At 35.2% G+C, this 19,394-nt stretch overlaps 1 protein-coding gene across 1 annotated transcript; it reads right to left on the bottom strand.

Moving 5' to 3' along the window:
• Window positions 1-107: 107 nt before the first annotated feature.
• Window positions 108-18,194, bottom strand: LOC140743437 (ATP-binding cassette sub-family F member 2). The gene is made up of 12 exons (XM_073074699.1): window positions 18,044-18,194; window positions 17,662-17,818; window positions 13,729-13,935; window positions 8,366-8,554; window positions 5,952-6,095; window positions 5,307-5,430; window positions 4,528-4,726; window positions 3,383-3,562; window positions 2,640-2,780; window positions 1,581-1,772; window positions 690-893; window positions 108-262 (listed from the first exon to the last, which is right to left on the bottom strand). Exons 2-12 carry the CDS (start codon window positions 17,801-17,803, stop codon window positions 128-130), a joined length of 1,857 nt encoding a protein of 618 aa, XP_072930800.1. The 5' UTR covers window positions 17,804-17,818; window positions 18,044-18,194; the 3' UTR covers window positions 108-127.
• Window positions 18,195-19,394: the final 1,200 nt, after the last annotated feature.

Here is a 19,394-nt window from a genome sequence, read left to right as displayed (position 1 = left end):
TGCCTACGTTCATTTGGGACAGATACAATTGAAAAACATTTATCATTACATCGCTGGTCATACCACTTCGCTGAGACATCTGAGGTTGAAAAAGAGTACACAGTGCGTAATGGACGTTCATATTGGTTTATTTGCGCATTTTAGCCGCGTTATCTGCGTTCTCCTTCAAGATCTTCGACTTGAGGTGATCCTTGTACTTGAGAATGCCACCCTCCCACTTCGTGACGGTGCCGTTTTCGCAGATCCAAATCTCTTCGGCGACCTGAAATTGGAAAAATATGTGTAGAGTACGAAGTTTTAACTATTATTACTACTTAACTTAGAAAATTATATTTCACGACATTATTAATGTCCTAAAAATATGTAAAGCTAAGTAATTTGTTTATTGTTGTAAGTTGCAAATCAGTCACCATGGTTATTCCATATTTTAACAATAGACATCAGTGCTATGGCGTAGCAGAAAGTAAGGCCCTTGAAACTCAATTTTCGCATCTGGTCCACGTGTACAGGAGCCAGCAAAATGCACTGTTTTTTTCGATTAATTCCTTAATTCTTTACAACGCACTTCTTTCTACTGAGAAACACGAGTATGCAGTACACAGTATGGTAATTATTTTTTTCTCAATATTTTTTTATTCATGTTATTGCCTTTAATGCCTAATAACCTTTTCACTTTGATTTGTTCCTACCTGGTTGATGAGCCTGAAGTCGTGGCTAACGAGCACCATGCCGCCGTCAAACTCATTGATAGCCTCGCCCAGGGCATCGATAGTTTCCATGTCCAGATGGTTAGTGGGCTCGTCCAGTAGCAACAGATGTGGGGTTTGCCACGCGAGCCACGCGAACACCACGCGGCAACGTTGCCCATCCGACAGTTGCCGCATTGGGCACACCTGTTAACAGTAACGGAATATTTGCAACTCATCTCATTAGGATTTTACATTCGGTTTATGAACGACTTCGTTCACTATAATATACAGGGTGATTTTTTCAAATAGTCCTTCAGGGTAAAATCCGAAACTAAAAGGATTAGCGAAAAATGCTGAAAGGAGTTACAAGGCCGATTTTGGTAAAAACGAAAATTGCATCATTAGCTTTTTAAAATATCTTTTTGCCTAGCCGAGAATCAAACGAGTTCATTTTGAAAAAAAATACACCCTCTATATTATTCCACTATCTGATAATGTCGCTTTATTATAGTAGTGTAGTTAAATTTTGTCAAATGTTGTCGACGCATTCGGTGATCGATCTAATGTAAATAACTACTAAACAGCTTACTGTGTCGGCAATGCAATATAATTTTCTTTTTTTTAAATTTCAGACCCCTTTAATAAAAGTTATGTAATTGGTATTTCAACTCAGTTGCATGTGTAACCTTTCTTGGGCTGAATATTTTTCTAGGGTGAGCGTACACAAGGAAAGTAAAACCGCTTATCGTGAGTATGTATTAAAATATTAAATATTACTATAAAATTGCACATGAATTATCCCGCTTCAGTCTTCGCGACCCATACACATATGCACATAGAAATATAGTAAACAAAAGAAGAAATGCCCTAAGACAGGGTACCTATACTGACCTGTTGCCTGCCGGTGAGTCCGTACCGGCCGATGATCTTCCTCATCTCCTCGCGCTCGCGGACCTCGGGGAACTGCTTCATCATGTAGTCGAGCGGCGAGAGGTCCAAGTCCAGCAGCTCGTGCAGATGCTGGTGGTATCGGCCGATGCGCAGGTGAGAGTTCTTGCGGATCATGCCCGTGCTAGGCACCAGCTGTACACATTTTATTGAAATTAAATATAATTATTTTGTATTGGCCTACTTACAAATTGTCAGTTATAATATTTTTAGGGTACTAAGACTCTGCTGTCTGTCCGTCTGTCCGTTTATCACAGGGCTCTATTCTGGAACCGTAATACGAGTAGATAGAGACACTTTGTTTACAGAAAATGTAAAACGGTAGCCACTATAAAAAGGGGTCTCTATACAACACACTGGTATTTATCGATAATTTTCGAACTGTTGAATCGTTATAGGTAGACAGTTCAAATTTTCACAATGTATGTACTTCAATGGCTGCTATAATAACAAATACTAAAAATAAAAAAGTAGTGGTGCGGAACCCTCCGGGTGCGGGTTCGACGTGCACTTGACCTACTATTTCTTAAACTACTACCGGATCGGAACGCGACCTTAACTAAGAAGATCCGGTAAGAAGCTCAGTGGGTTTGTCTTTTTTCCATAATTATTGAAGTAGGACTTCGTTACGCACTGACTTGGCTAGTAAGCTGATGAATGCGTGACGAGAGCGTTACGAAAAATGCGATGTGAACGGAAGTCGAAACTAATGTTAAACCTCGTGATTTCACATATCGGCCCTGATGCTTCTCAGGCCGAGAAATATTTTAATATCAAAAATGAGAAGTACATATTATCACCTCACAAAAATTTAAATACATAATATGTCAAAGTAACCATTCGAAAAACTATGTGTATAATTTTCTTTATTACTCCTTATTAAAGTTATTAAATATACTTTGATCTTAATTTATTAAGTGGTATTTGGTTTTAATTTGAAAGTGTAATTTCGTAACTGATAGAGAATATTTATGATCGTTTCTAAGTAATATTGGCACTTACGTCTCCATAGAGTAGTTTGAGCAGCGTAGACTTGCCAGCTCCGTTGGGCCCCACGAGAGCGAGCCGCGTGTCTAGATCGATACCGAACTCCAAGTTCTTATAGATCCACGGCCCGTTATCCATATATCGAAATGATACATTCTGGAAATAAACAATTTAGAAAAATAACATTGATATCATCTATTTGTTGACAAGTTTATAAAATTTAAATGTTGCCGATTTTTCCCTAATAACAAGTAGGTATTATAGGTGTGTTCAGTTTGGAGGGATATATAGCCAGAGACACTTATTCAAAGTATTCCAACTTGGTCATAAGGGGTGCAACGGATCTTGGGTTTATCTCAGGTAGGACTCTGAGACATCTGGATATCGTCACATGAATAGTGATTGTTTACTGACAGACTTGATAAGGGGTTGACCCCAGATAGGATTGGAATCCCGCCGGAGGTAGGCCACAGATGTTTTCCTACCCCAGAAGACTAAGTTAGAACGTCTTATGTATAGTCCGCGCTAAACTGCTAGTCCACTCTGCAGTTGTTGCGAGCAGGTGTAGTCATACAATTTGCTATGGCAACACGATTCATTTCTACATTCAGGGCGGACTAGCAGTTTTACGCGGACTATACTTGTTTCTCCTTTACCATAGCTTTTTAACCTGAAAACAGCAGTGCTTAAAATGACTATTTTACGAGTATAAAAGGATTGGGAAAGAGTAAGTAACCAAAACTGCACACAAAACTCACCTGCACCATAATAACCGGCGGTGGCACCTTCCCGCAGGACGGGAAGTAGAAGTTGAGTATCTTGTCGTCGATCACCTTCTCGGTGAGCCCCTGCGCCACCATCTTCGCGAGCGTCTTCTCCTTCGACTGCGCCTGGCGAGCGAGCTTCGCTGAGCCGTGACCGAACCGGGCTATGTAGTTCTGTTCAAATAATGTTAGAAAATTCATGTTAATATATTCTAAAAGCATAATATCTAGATTAGTTAGAGTGTCTAGATTCATCTATTATCGTGGTATAATTTATTTCTTAAACGTTAAAGGTAGTTAAGTAGTTTAAGAAATAGAGGCCATAGGTAGTTAAGAAACAGAGTATATAATGCCTCATGTAAATAATAAAGGATTGAAAATGCTAATAAAGTTATCAGCATTTACAATTCACATAAACGTAAAGTCACATAAGGTTTCAAGCTTGTTGATGATTTTAACTTTATATCAATCAAAAGTCATGATAATTTCCCATTAAGAACTACAATATCCACTCAGTAGAATCCACAATTCATGCCCAAAATAGTGAGAAAAAACCGAAAAAAGGACATCACGCGGGGCCTGATATATTCGAAAGTAAGTGATTATTAATAGTAAAACATTACATTCAGCTTCGAAGTGTTTTTCGTTTAACCGTATCATTTCATTTCCTAGTAATAGATAACCAATTATAAAATACAGATTAACTTACATATAAAATTCTCGTGTCACAATGTTAGCTACCGTACCTACTCGTCCGAAACGGCTTTACCCATTTTCACTCAATTTTATATGCATATTCAGTAGGTCTGAGAATCGGCTACTATCTATTTGTCATACCCCTAAGTGATAAGGGTTGTTCACCAATTTTTTTATTTATATTGGAACACAACATTTGCTGATTCAGCTAGTTAGAATGTAAATAAGTACTTAAATGACAAATGCGCATGGTATAACAACTCCAGCTCCAACATCAATAATTAATTGTATGTAACACTATGTAAAGTTGATATCGAGTTTCTAGCGCCGCTTCTTCTCCATAGCGAAACACCTTTGAAGCGGTGGTAGTTTGATGAGTTTCAAAAACTGTTCTATATGTATTAATTTTGAATAAGTGACTTTTGAATTTAACTGTGACTGACCTTCATGTGAGCGATCTGGTCCTGCTCCCAGTTGTACTGCTTCATCTGGTTCTCGAGCAGCTCCATCCGCGTGCGAACGAACGCCTCGTAGTTGCCCGTGTAGTACTTCAGCCGACGCTTGCTCATGTGTATGATGTTAGTGCACACGCCGTTCAGGAAGTCCTGCGAGTGGGATATCAGGACCAGGATACGTTTGTACCTGCAAAAGTATTTTTTATTGTAATTTTTTTTAAAGTACTTTTTAGTTGAGATTTATTAGATACATTAGTATTACTAAGTTATTTAGATTTTGATGTCTAATGATTGTACCAGATGATATTATGAGTCGATGATCACCAAATAACTTCCATTCTACCATTACCTAAGTAGTGATCACAAGACTGTTTGAATAAATAATTGTTATATATAACATTACATTGAGCGTGTGTTCATATTTCTTCACATCCAAAATGGCTTAGAAGACCATAGATGGTTCTTAGCTAGTTAAAGAAGTAAATAGCACCACAAATGGGATACAGATATTTAAGCTTTTCAAAAAAATGTTATTTTTAAATATCCTTTTTAACAAGTAAATTGTCAGCCTCACATTTGAAATTATACTACTTTTAAGACGTTAAAGAAAAATCATGAGTGTTTTTTTTTAAATCTGACAGTTAAAAATCCACTGTCATTCCAATGCAGGTACAAAATTTCCGTTTTATGTATATAATATGTCATATTATTTCATTAAAATGCGGGCGAAGCCGCGGGCACCACTAGTATAATATACAACTACTCACGACTTGAGTTCCTCCTCGAGCCACACGCAGGCGTCGAGATCGAGATGGTTGGTCGGCTCGTCCAGCAGCAGGAGATGCGGCTTCACGTACAACGCTCGGGCGAGGGCGATTCGCATACGCCAACCTGTGAAATTATAATTATATTAGTCAGAGTAACCTTTAAAAGACTTGCCTCTAAAAGTTGGCCGAATACAAAGGACCGCTTGACACACCTATTTGCTTTAAGGCATACAGCTCTTTATTATTATCTAGCTTGATGGTTGTAATAATACATGTTATGTATAATATCCAAAGGACAGTATAGGGACAAATCAATAGAATAGTTCCACCAGTGAGGTAGGACTGCGTATTTGTGAGATACCTCTGCAAACCCAGTTAACAACATGTCACAGTATTTGCTTAATCGTGAAAGTGTGTATCCATACACTTTCAGGAGGCACCCCCTCCTATCTTACAAATACTGCGATCATCATTGTCTTCAAGAGTGTCAACGCATCCACTTTAGGTAGAACCCTTGTTCTACATCTGGTATCCACCTACCACCCCGTGAATTGCATGCTCGTTAGCTACTGTATATTATATTAAAACAAAAAACAACATAATCCCAGCTGTGAGCATTTATAAGCCAGCATCAACCAGCCTCACCTCCAGAAAAGTCCTTAGTGGCCTTTTGCTGCATTTCCTTGGTGAAGCCGAGACCGTGGAGGATGTGGGCGGCTCGGGCCTCCGCCGTGTCCGCACTCAGGTCTTCTAATCGGTCGTACACATCCATCAACTGCTCTTGCGCATCTGTGGAATTCAATTTAATTTAATACAAAATCAATTAAATTCAATTCAATTAAACATATAATACAATACGAAGGTGGTAAAAACCTCCGTGGTTCGATTCGGAACTCTCCACCGCCACAACTTTGTCTGCCTACTAATAGCAGTGTCACGCGCTGCTGTGCCAGTTTGAAGGGTATAGCAAGGGAGACATGCTTATCCGAGGCATTCCAACTTAGTTCTCAAGGGTAGGTACGCATCTGTGGCCGACCTCAAGTAGGACTGTAATATTATCTGAGGGTGATTACAGATATCCATGGTTGGCAGTGGCCATTTACGACTAAGGACAATAACGTATAAAATCCAGTGTGAGTGTGTTACCAAAAGGTGCTTCAGTGATTTGATGATGGTAGAACTCTTTACCACCAGGGGCTCTGGAAGTCTCCAATACCTCACAGCCCCACCTATATCAATCTAATAACTACAGTAGTATGCGCTACCATATTGGCATGAGAGGACATTTGAAAAGCTAAAAGGAATGATATAGGTTGGTGTTTTTTATCCTTTGTTCAGCGAGAAAATACCTAACACTCAATGATACATATAAAAATCTTTCTACTTGGTACATAGTAGGTACTCAATAATAAGGCTTTTTGTACAAAAATCCATAATATTGATCGATATAGGTAGTTGAATTATTTCCTTTTCTTCGTTAACTAGTTAATAACACTTAAGGTCTCATATCATACAAAGTTCCTGTCTATTAGAAATGTATTTCAATTGGAAAATTTCAATCAGAATATTAAATTTCATAATAACAAAGTTTGCCAAGTGGTAAAGTGGATAGATCAAAGAAACTTATTAATCATCATGAATAAATTAGATCGTCTTCAAAGGTATTGTTTGTACCTCATATGCATGAGAAATGAAGCAGACAAGTTGGAGCCAACAGAATAATAAATGAGATCATTATGAGGAAGGTCTATCAATAAAAAATTAAATTCAAATGAAAATGAAGTAGAAATAATTTCTTACATAAAAATTGTCTTAACTTTTAGTCTTCACCTATAATTTTGCCTCGTGATTACAGTAACTTCATATAAAATGCACATTGCATTTCTTCTAACATATTATCGGTTGGTATTGCCTAATGGGTAGTAATAACTGAGTATTCAGAATATTGATCGACTACAACAGGGGCACCTTAAGCCGTTAGTTCTGGTTCAAATTCATATTTCTTTCAGTCTTTACAATTTTTAGTACACGGTTTAAGTATTTTTGTTTAATTTCCTTTAAATAAAGGTTCCCATTGGATAATTTTTAAACCACGTCTTTTACATGAGTTGTATCAAAACACTTGACATGGTTCCTCCACCAATACTCATCAAAGGAGCGTGGTAGTTTACTCTACGGTTCCCTCAAACTATGAAAAGATTCGTACTCACTAGTCAGACATAACAGGGCAAAGCAGATTAAGAATTTTTTTATAGATGGTAGTGATGACAGTCTCAACACCGTCATATATTTTTGTGCTTAATGACAGTAGTTAGTGGTTACTGTCACTGGTTTTGGAAAGATGGTGGGTATCAGAGAAGCTTAGATGTAGCTTTCCAACACAGTCCTTAGGAGACGCTTCTATGTTAGACCTTAAGTAGGACTTCAATCTTGCTAAACATTAATATTATATATTATAACAATTAATTATTATTACGTAAACTAAAGGGTTATCTGCTACTTTTATTTCGTAATATTTCGGAAAAAGATGATAAAATGAGAGCTCACAGAGCGTTTTTACGAGCTCACGAATCCGCAATTTTGCGCGATTAAATAGCCGCTGAAATTACGTACTATCCGTAAGACAAAAAAAGATCGATATTCAATATATGATGACTAACGTCGCAGCGGAAACAGGAGACAATCTGGACGCAGCGGAAATAAATCGCGCCTTGAAATTGACAACTGTCATTTACCTACATTTTCATATTTCAAGGCGTGTTGCCGTACCACTGGGTATACCGGTACTTTTACCTCGTAAAACAATGATGATGATGATGATGATGTTTCGTTTCTAAGATGAATATAAATAAGTAACACTTCTTTTTGGAAATAAAAGTAGCAGATAAGCTTGTAGTCACTGACGGAATAAGCTCGCCAGGGCGGAAAGTTGCATATTTAGAGGCTCCACAGAACCGGGCGGACCGGCCGTAACCAAGCCCCGAATCCCCCTCCCCCTCCCGCTTAGTCCGCTACGCCTTGTACTACGCTTAAGTAGTATTCTAAATTCAAAACGTTACCATCATCATCGCACTGAGCGAGCTCCTCGGCGAGTTTCTCGAGTTTGACGCGCTCCTCGTCCACCTCCATGACGCACTGCAGCGCCGTCTTGTCGGAGGCGGGCATCTCGCGCGTCAGGTGGAATATGTCGATGTGCTCCGGAATGGACACCTCCCGCCGACCCAGCACAGACAGCAGCGACGACTTCCCTACAATGAAAATTTATTCATTAAAAAAATGAGTGTTATATTATCTTCATTAGTATGAAGCATTGGCTAAACGTATACAACCAAGTTGAATACTACGTGTTACAAATTATTACACATTATCGATATTGTGGCGAATTCCAGCTACTCCTCAAGAGATGGCGCCACGATTATTCTGAATTATGCTATCGAAGTTTTTTAAACATCTTTTACATATACGTGTTCCGATCTGAGCCTGTCGGAGCAAGGCCGGTTCCCGGGCATCATCACCTAGCCCGGCGGCAGATGCCCCTTTGGCAAAGTGGTGATTGACGTAGCGGTAGCAGTTACTACATTGACTGATATTGAATTAGTACACCATCGAAAAAAATCCAAGTTTATGACCTAGATACCATGATCGCACATGTATTATTCCAGCCTTAGCTATGCTACTCAAAGGGACAGCCTGGTTCAATTCCCATGCGGAAATATAAATTGTCAATTTAGAGGTATGACTTGGGTTCGGGCTGTTTCCCGTAGGATACCACAGGATGTATCTATTCGATGTATTTTTATAAAACAATTTCAAAGTCCCATTTTATTTCATTATTATATTAATATTATTTTGGAATATCTCAGATATATAGGTTTTGTGTATAAGTAAACCAACACAGTAGCCATTGTATTAACATTTCCTAAATACGGTTGTAGTACAATAATATGAGTCAATAGTTGGTTATATTAGACGCGTGTGAATTACGTTCATGTTTGGTTTCAATTGTTATCAGAAGCGGGTGAGAGTGTTTATCTAACGTTTAAATTAATTCTTACGTCACTTAAGAGTTACGGAAATATGAGTTATCTGTAAAGCTGGGAATAAAGCATACTGACCAACATACTGAACGTTACAAGTAAGGGATTAAATAAATTAATTCATTTTACATTGAAGTAGTTTAAGGTATGAGAAATAACATCGTATACGTTTTATTAAAAACCTTATGAACGTGAAGCCCAAAAATTGTATGTGTCTCGTATTTCTGAAGAATGCAACATAGTTACCGGCATTTAGAAATATCAAATAAGTAACATTCAATTAGAAAATAATCACTTATTAGAAGAATACTAAAGTACGAATAGTACGAAAGTAATATATTTTTCACTAGCTTATTGCGAAAAGATTATGTTGAGAGCAGATTTTCAATAATTAGAATGGATCGGGTGAAAAAAATAAGAGCGAAATGAATCTTATATTTAACATATTTCCCTTAAGTACAATATTTTACAAAGTTATACGTTGCTATGTTAATAACAAATACTATTTCGCGAAAATAACGGTGAAAACTCTGTGAGTACTGTAATTGTTCCTGTTGTTGTATTCATGAATCGATAATTGATATGTTTTCGATTCATGACGGTACAGATCCAAAATGTAATAGGAATTTACTTTGTTACCCACTTTATGTTTATTAAAACATACTAAAACGGAACTGTTTATAATAGTGTTGTATTTCATCCTACTCAGCCAATTAGTCAGAGATTTCATAATAATAACTGCAACACTGCCGTGGTAACGTTAAAATTACTTTTCAATTTGCCATGGTTGTTGTTACTGCTTGTAAATTGTATTGTAGATTATAACATAAACGGTTAAGTTGGGAACATACTATTGAAACGCCCTACTACCTCATGGAACGCGATGTGTGTTGAGTCGAATCAAATCGCTATATCTTCTATTCTAAAGCCCTGATAGCATTATAAACAGTGATAACATAGTGGTTGAAACGCGTCCTCTTAATTGATTGGTCCGAGGTTTAAATCCCAGGCCCCCACCTCTGATTTTTCAAAGTATCAATTATTATTATCTAGTATTAATTATCATTCGCTCTAACGGTGAAGGAAAACATTGCGAGGAAACCTACATATTGAGAAATCTTAAAAAATATTTCGAAGGTATGTGAACAGGCACGAGTCTCTTCTCAGTATCATATTGTAGTGAAGAGTTGGACAGTGAAGGCTTGATGATGATGATATCTTACATATAACCAGCATCGTATTATGGACATTCGACGTGACTCGATGATGTTGTGATTTTACTTTACACGCGTCGTTTTGCATCGTGTAGCGTGGCTTTTTAATTTCAATAGTATGTTCCACCTTAACGCCTGATAGTAATAACCAATCTTTACTACTTTTTCCTACCACAGATCGAAATTCGATAATTTAAATAGGCAAATGTTATCAAGTTTTGAAATTCTGTATACAAAAATTAACTATTATTGAATATTACAAACTGTCGCTATATTTTTTTTTACTATAGCAAAGAAATATATGATTGTTATAAACGATAATTAAGAAAGTAAGTGATATTTTCTGAAATAAATACAATAATACATACAACAAAAACAAAACGTGCTGTTTAAGAAAATACGCTTTGCAAGCAAACAAACAAAGTATAACATGTAAAAAATAGGCAATGCAAATGGATGCTGAAGCAATTTATATTTGACTATACAATACAAGTATTTATCAATTTCATAAATGTAACGCTAATAACGGCAGCGCTAAACGCTGTTGTGTCCTGGTTTGATGTGTGCCGTGTGAGAATGAAGAGACGTAGCAACGCATGTACTTATACCCATTCTCTGGTATTACTTGAGTCCTATCTGGGGTTGATTACAGATACATGTAGTCGTAATTTCCTGCCAGATAGACTGCATTCTCAAAAGAATCTTAACACACTTTTATCACGATGTTTTCATATAATGAAACGCAAGCTGTTATGACTAACATTCTTAACCGTTCAGATGTACTAAGGGCGTCCCGTCCGTGAGTTAATAATTACGGGGCAATTACTGCTATAGAGAATTACAATGACATTGGACTATTCGCTAGAGCCATAACAATGTACATACTGCCAATTATTTATAACTGTAGCAAAAAATACCATGAAAATATTGCGCATATTTTGATGTTTAGAAAAGGCTTTCAATTTGTCAATTAAAAATACTTAGCTTAAGAAAGGTAATCGTTATGTTCTTCTTTACAAAAATAATTAAATAAATAATTTTGCAAAAATTGCTTAATAATTTAGGACATAAATTACTGTACTTGAATCAAGAGTCGTTATTTTAAAAATGTTAGGTTATTTACAAGATATGTTAAATTTAATTAAAAACGTTAAAGTCATTTCCTTGTAATGAATTTATAAATTCGGATTTAAAAAAACAAAGCCCTTAAATCGAAATACACGCGAGACCTAACCCGCGGGTCTAAATCTGGCCTGCAATACGGCACAGCTGATAAATATAAATGTACGCAGAGCGATATGCAGTCCCATTATTCAATATTGTGTTCGATTCAATTGGTCCTACTATTACACCACTAGCGACTAAAAGGAATATAGGTCAGTAAGATCCAATTTGTCAGCTGTTACAGGCACTAACAGGATATATATAATGTCTGTATAGTGTATAAATTTCACAAGAACATTGAGATTACATTTTCTTCACATTTATGACTTCAAAACAGTATTTTTCTACAGTGATACAATATTCGCAACGCGCAAAGCTTCTCATGCATTTCTATAAGATGTAGGATGACGTGGAACGACATAATATTATCCTTTTGTAAGCACAGATAACCCATACCCTGAGAATTATTTATCGAAACGTACGGGCTTTAGTTTCATTTAATGACAAATGAAATTCCGTGCGGTTCCACAGAAATTCGCGCCAATCACTGCAATGCGCCCGAGCTTGCGAGCCAATAAAAAGATTTTCACTATGGTAAATATTCCTATCATAATATTATTTTCCGAATATCATAATTGTGTTTCATAAAGTTTCTGATGAGAGTCTGATTTAAATGCATCATTCGCGCTTGGCTGCCCGATCCTCTCCTAGATAAATGTTATAAATTATCACATTCATAATTTGGCTGGCATTTCATAAGTTCACTGGCGTGATTTTCGCCAATATTTCGTCAATTTCAATAATTATTTAAATCTTCTTTTGTAACGAGCATATATCACGCAATTTGGATGATAACAGACGTCCATGCGGTAGCGACCAATTAACATTAACTCGACTGCATGTGCCACCGCTACATTTATTACAAGCTTTTATTTAACTTGCCATTTGAGTTCATATGTATGCGAGGGTCAAATCTTTTAGCTGTCCTTTAAAATTCAGTTATTCACAAAAGATTGAGCAGAAATTTTACATTAATATAATTGGTTTGAATGACAATGCCTGATTTTTATAAATCCAATATGGCGGACGCCCCAAGATGGCGACCAAATATTATAATACTCCCAAAGTATCAAACAAAAGAATTTTCTGATAAGTAGATAAATATAAAAAATGTCGTTATTATTTTGTTTTTAATTTTTTTAAATATAAACCTATTCTAAATATACAATTGCCAATTCAAATACAATTAAAACCAGCAGTATGCGCATAGCCTCAGAGATTAACCACATCACACATAATAATAGTCATATCGCTAGGAAGTAATATGATCGTTGATCAAGTAAGTACATGTGACGTATATACCTCGTATATACGATGCTTATCTTTACATTACACGGATCCGATCGCGCATAATAAAGTATGACTTTACTATAACTGTAGACTAGACTTGTTGTAAGACAATTATATTAAACAAGTAAGATATGTGTTATCATTGTGACACTGAAGGACATATTAAATTCAAGAACTTTAGATTCAATGCCGATAAGTCTTACTAGTGTTTTCCTTCCTTGGTCCTTGTTTCTGGGAGTGAATATTTGGTATACTGAATGTGAGTTTTTATGTGAATAAGACTTCTGTAGATGTGAAAACGAAATTGAAAGTCGTTTTTTTTTTATTGTGACATTATTGTCAAATTACCATCTTTCCATTGAAATTTCGAACGATAGTTAGCGCTTTTTTATTTCTTTTGTACGTAACAAAATTTAATGAACAAAGTCACGCGTAACTGCTCGTACTACAAAATGCAGCTAGTGAAAGCTTTAACGATGAAAAAATATTACTAATGATATTTGCTTACCCTCGTGTAATGGCCGTCGTAGGCACATTTATGTTGATAGTAAATACATACACATATGGCGTACCCTGCAATTTCCCGCTCGCTTGCTTGCCGACGAAGGTTTCAACTACAAGCAAATAATTACAAGTTCATGCTAATAGCATACGTACCACATCCATTAAGTCCTACGAGACCGTATCTACGGCCGCAGTTGAGCTCCAGTAGGGTGTCCTGCAGCAGTTCGCTGCCGTAGAATGTTATGGAGAAGTTAGCTATCTTGATGTCCCTGGAGCGGGGGTGGACGGCCAGCGCGCCCGTGCAAGACCGGGCTTCGGAATTCATCTTGGCCTCCGCTTCCAGCTTCAAACACAATGCCTCTGTAACAATAGCATAATTTGAAATTACCTACCGATATTCTACTAAACCGATGCCCATCAACGCTATTTATCGTAACTTGCAAAGAAACTAAAATGTTAATGATCAAGCTTACAATATATAAATTATAAGTTTATAAATTAATGTGGTAATTGCATAGTAATATTTTATGTACACATAATATTACAATTGGTTCAATTTTGAATGAATCCCTTATATGCGCAGGAGTTTTCTTTTTTTATTATTGCGATCCCTTTTAAATAAACGCGACCAGTCGACCACCCAAGGTTCGCAACCACCTGGGTGAGAATATCATTGTTATGATGCCAGATTAAGTAAAAACATCTAACTTCGAAGTGTCAAAATAAATCTGAATGATAGACCGAGGGTGTTAGCGAACCCATAAGCCGACAGCCAATTGCATACAATTAATATATAAACTATAATATGGGATGTTATCTTCTGATGACTAAGTTGGATGCGCGTGTCATAACACACATTTATGCACACACATTGTAAGCAGAAACAAATGTGGCGCACTGGCACCATAAGAAGTTCTTCACATTATGCAGGTTTTTGCTACTTTGTATTTATTTACTTTGCGTTTACGAATTATATTGGGCACCTATGGATGGTAGATGGCTGTAATGTAGTCACGTAGTCTTTTGCCCGTGACGTTGGCGGCATGTATGTATACAGGGTGAATTTTTAAAACGGGCCTTCAGGGCCAAATCCGAAACTATAAGGATTAGCGAAAAATGCTGAAAGGAGTTACGAGGCCGATTTTGATAAAAACTAAAACTGCATCATTATTTTTTTAAAATAACCTTTTACCTAGCCGGGAATCGAACGAGTTCATTTTGAAAAAAAATGCACCCTCTATATTATTCCACTATCTGATAGTGTTGCTTATAAGGATCAAAATCTGGAAAGTAATGATAAATGTCAAACTAAAGGAAAAGCCTCAATTTTAAGAAAATGCATATTTTTTCATATTAATTTGGCAGTTAAGTTCCCACCATTCATCAATTTAAACATTTCGTGTATTAACATTTTTTTGGCTCAATGTTTCTAATCACTCGAAATGGACGTTTTGTTACCCAATAATTTATATTTTTATGTCCGACTTAGCTAAGGTTATTTTAGGACCATTAAAATAGATTTACTTGCTATGGGCGGAGTTTCGTTTAATACAGATGTAAAGTTGACAATTTGCGAGAATTACTTTTTAGAGTCAAATCAGAGTGATTACCAAAAAAAGAGATATAGAAAATCATATTTAACGTTGAAACGAAGTTGTAAACAACAAACAATAAGTATTTACTATTTAATCAGTTATCTATTTTCATTAAAAAATAAATCCTAAAAACGGCGTTAAATTATTTGCCAAACTATTACTTTCTCATACTAAGCCGTATGTCATAGTAATAACATCGAATAATTAGTTGATTAACCAACAAATTCTTCAATGGTATGACTTATGTCTGTTTCTAAAGAATTATACATAAATCATTTGTTATGTATAATCCTTAAGGATTGGTATGTCAATGTATGGAAAAATACGTATTTTCTTCAAAATTTTCCTTTTCCTTTAATTTGTCACATAACATTACTTCCCAGAATTTGATCCTTATAAGCGACACTATCAGATAGTGGAGTAATATAGAGGTGTCATTTTTTTTCAAAATGAACTCGTTCGATTCCCGGCTAAGGAAAAAAATATTTTAAAAAACTAATGATGCAGTTTTAGTTTTTATCAAAATCGGCCTCGTAACTCCTTTCAGCATTTTTCGCTAATCCTTATAGTTTTGGATTTGGCCCTGAAGGCCCGTTTTAAAAATTCACCCTGTATACTTCGAATTATGAATAAATGAATGTAAAAATAACTATTTCGCGCACAAAAGGGCTTCATGCATACAATATAGCATAATAAAGCATAATTCCATTCACTAAACTACAGGCAAAGTGAATAAATTCACATGTAAATGACTTTTAGATCTTTTATACACTTCTATGTCAAGTGCCTACTTAAGTTCAACACAAGAACGATAATCTTCTGCAGAAACAGCTGAGTGTAAAAAACTGAAGCATACACATCGAGATTTTGTCTAAATTTAAACTGGCAGAATAAACTTACTGCATTCTAAAAATAATCTACTCAATGACCCACTAACATTTTTTAACAAAATGAATAAAAATCTTTCTTTGCTTCTTAAAAGCATTGGAAAGTGTGAACGATCAAAGTCATGCACCAATAGGCACAAATCTCTTTCATTATGCTACACTTACAATGGTGACTTAGAAAAAGTAAAAAAAACCTACAATACATAATGGTTAGGTAACAGACTGATTTATTTGTTATGAAATGTCTTATGTAAAGGCAAAATATAATTGGCATCAGTTATGAAATCTATTATTATTTGCATTAATTGACAGTAAATATAACTATAATAATTACGATCAGATGACATGGATACTTTATATATACACATTTTATCATATGTTCACAAACAAAAGGAGTCAATTTTAAATACAATCTTATATTTTTAATAATATACAATACAAATAATGTAGTAATTCAGATAGTATTCCATTTGGTAAATTAGTAATTAAGGCAACAAAATACTCATGACTAACATCAGACAAGAAAAATATACAATATTATGACATTGATATTGATGAGGCTGACAAGATACACAACAAGATAATTTTCTGAGAAAACTTCCTATTACAAATAGGGTAAAAATGTGCTAATAGATATTTTCAGTAAAATCAAAATTTCTGAATTAAAAAAAAACAAGCAATTCATCTAAACAAACAGTGAGGTAGAAATTTATGTTGATCAACCTCAAGAGACATCACCACATCTGTTTTCGCCTTATAATTACCGTATTAAAGGCTTTTGTGTTAAAGTTTTGAGGGATGTGGTAAGATATACGGGGGATGTAAAATTAGCTGCTCAGTATATTTAAAACTAGTTTCTAGTATTATCAAGATGTTTCGGCTGGCCGCAGTACTTAAACCTTTTATGTTGATCAACCTCAAGAGACATCACCACATCTGTTTTCGCCTTATAATTACCGTATTAAAGGCTTTTGTGTTAAAGTTTTGAGGGATGTGGTAAGATATACGGGGGATGTAAAATTAGCTGCTCAGTATATTTAAAACTAGTTTCTAGTATTATCAAGATGTTTCGGCTGGCCGCAGTACTTAAACCTTACCTTCACTTACTGTCAGGTGGACTGCATACTCCTTTTCTACTTCTATATTATAAAAAAAAGAATTACTACTATATAAGCATAATTTAAAAACAATAAAGCTTTGATAAAATAATATTTATAAATATTTTATATGTTTTATGTGTAACATTATATATATTTTTACAGAAATCTTCCCTGGTTAATAAAGTATTACAAAGTAGTAAGATAATGCATGAGATATAGTAAATTAATCAAAAAGTATGAACATACATGATGTTGTTTCAAATGTAAGGAAACTTAATTAAGTTTTTTAAGAAAAACGTAATTTAGTATGATTTACATTTTTGATATGCAAGTATTTTATTTGGTAAATTACTATATAATATCAAATTTTCCTAATGCTTACTACGGACAGTTGCTACTGACCTTACAGAGCTAAAGAGGTTCGCGTCAGATTCCATCTCCGATGTACTTGACGCCTAATTAGTGATGTGTAACATGTCGAAGATGAGGAATACAAAAAGTTACCTTCAGCAGTAAGTTCGCGTTCCTCCTTGCCGTTGGTGCCATTTTCATCGGAATTGTTAACCCTGGCCACCGGCTTCTTGTTCCTATTGCTGGCCTGCTCCTTCTTCTTCTGCTGCGCTCGTTTCTTTGCGTCCGACGGCATTGTGCTGCTTGTAACCTAGGGTGCAAAATCATTTCCATCAAATCAACACACGTGAACAATACAACGGTTCTGTGAAACGTCCATTATTTTATAATCCCAACTTAATTCATAAACACTTCACGTTGTGTCCGAATATTACTTTAAAACGCCTGTTCCTGTAAAAATTAGCTCCGGTCGCTCTTTTTACAACCCAATAAAGTATTTCCATTAAAAACAATATTTTTATAGATTACTTTGTACCTATAAAGTTTTATATGACGATAGCGAGTCGACTGCGTCTACACGTGCTGCTTTGAAAAGAATAAAGAAAGACAAGTTGAAAATGACCATGGAGAGTCTGTGCTCATTTACTAAATGACATTTATGACATCGCCTTTCAAAGACGAAAATTTTCCACAGTTGCTATTTCAACCAATGATATTTTCGCATTGTTCCATATTGAACGTTTGCGATTGGTGTTCAGGAAATGTCGAGCAATACAATATTATGGTAACCCTATACTGACATAGATAAATAAAACATAAGTGACAGAGCAAAGAATAATAAGCTCTTTTTATACATAGGAGTAAAATTATTAAAAAAAATGCCATTTAATTAAAAATTAGCTTTTAAAAAACAATTTTATGCATTAACTTTAACTTTTCCGTATATTAAATTACGATAATATTGACAAACATTATTGTAAGTGCTGCCTTGTAAAACTACGATAAAATTGACAAAAAATATCATAACTTTATATTTATAATCATGGGAACTAATAGTGATTTTTTGGTAACTAACATGCTACAATAAGAATACTTAGTTTTGATTAAATTACACAAGTTCAAGTTAAAGCCAACAGAACGCAGTAAAAGTAATGACACGCCAGTGTCTATAAAAAATATAATGTCAATGTCACTGTAAATTAGTCACACCATGAATTTGTTGTACAACATTAAAAAGTTGTCACTTAGAAAGTATTAAGCAGTGACATTTCGTCACTTTAGAAATCTAGTAATATTTTATAACACTGAAGTATTTTTGCTATAAATAAGCGAAATCATCTCTATATATCAGAAATATTTAAATACCTTATTGACAACTGTCAAAGTGACGTTTATAATATTATTTAATGTTGCCATATATGAGGAATTTAAATATAACTCAGGGCCTATTTAACATTTATCAGCGAACAAAAAAGCAAAAAATTAAAATCAAAAGCTCAACGCACGTCGCTGCGCCGCTTTTATGTACGACTTTTGTCTCATACGATAAATCTATTCAGAATTATCTTCAGACACTTTCGACGTAACGTAAACGAATAGTTAAATCTAGAGTATAATAACCTACACAGGAAATTAAACCTATTAAAAAAAATGAAACCTATTCTACTTTAGGAATTAATTATGAACATTTTATGTAATCTACTTAAAGGATTGAATATTATCGATATAACGATATCGTCCTTGCTAAAACTTAGTTGATCTTTATTTCTGGATAGGTGTAGAGTTGTGCTTATAATCATACCTCTCTGAATTGATGATATCGGATTTTTGGAAAGGTCTATTTAACAGAAGAAAAAAACAATGAAATGAATTTGAAGAAGACAGAC

Source organism: Epargyreus clarus, unplaced genomic scaffold, assembly GCF_041222505.1.
Source record: "Epargyreus clarus isolate Ecla_fem2 unplaced genomic scaffold, WU_Ecla_fem_2.2 ptg000007l, whole genome shotgun sequence".
Lineage (NCBI taxonomy): Eukaryota > Metazoa > Arthropoda > Insecta > Lepidoptera > Hesperiidae > Epargyreus > Epargyreus clarus.
This window is presented reverse-complemented; position numbering and strand designations above follow the sequence as displayed.

Coding starts and splice junctions, on each gene's coding strand:
- LOC140743437 (XM_073074699.1), bottom strand. CDS start 17,803: ATGCCGTCGGACGCAAAGAAACGAGCGCAGCAGAAGAAGAAGGAGCAG. Junction 13,936..17,661: donor ACGCGAACTTACTGCTGAAG/GTAACTTTTTGT, acceptor CTATTGTTACAG/AGGCATTGTGTTTGAAGCTG. Junction 3,563..4,527: donor ACCAGATCGCTCACATGAAG/GTCAGTCACAGT, acceptor TTATTTGAACAG/AACTACATAGCCCGGTTCGG.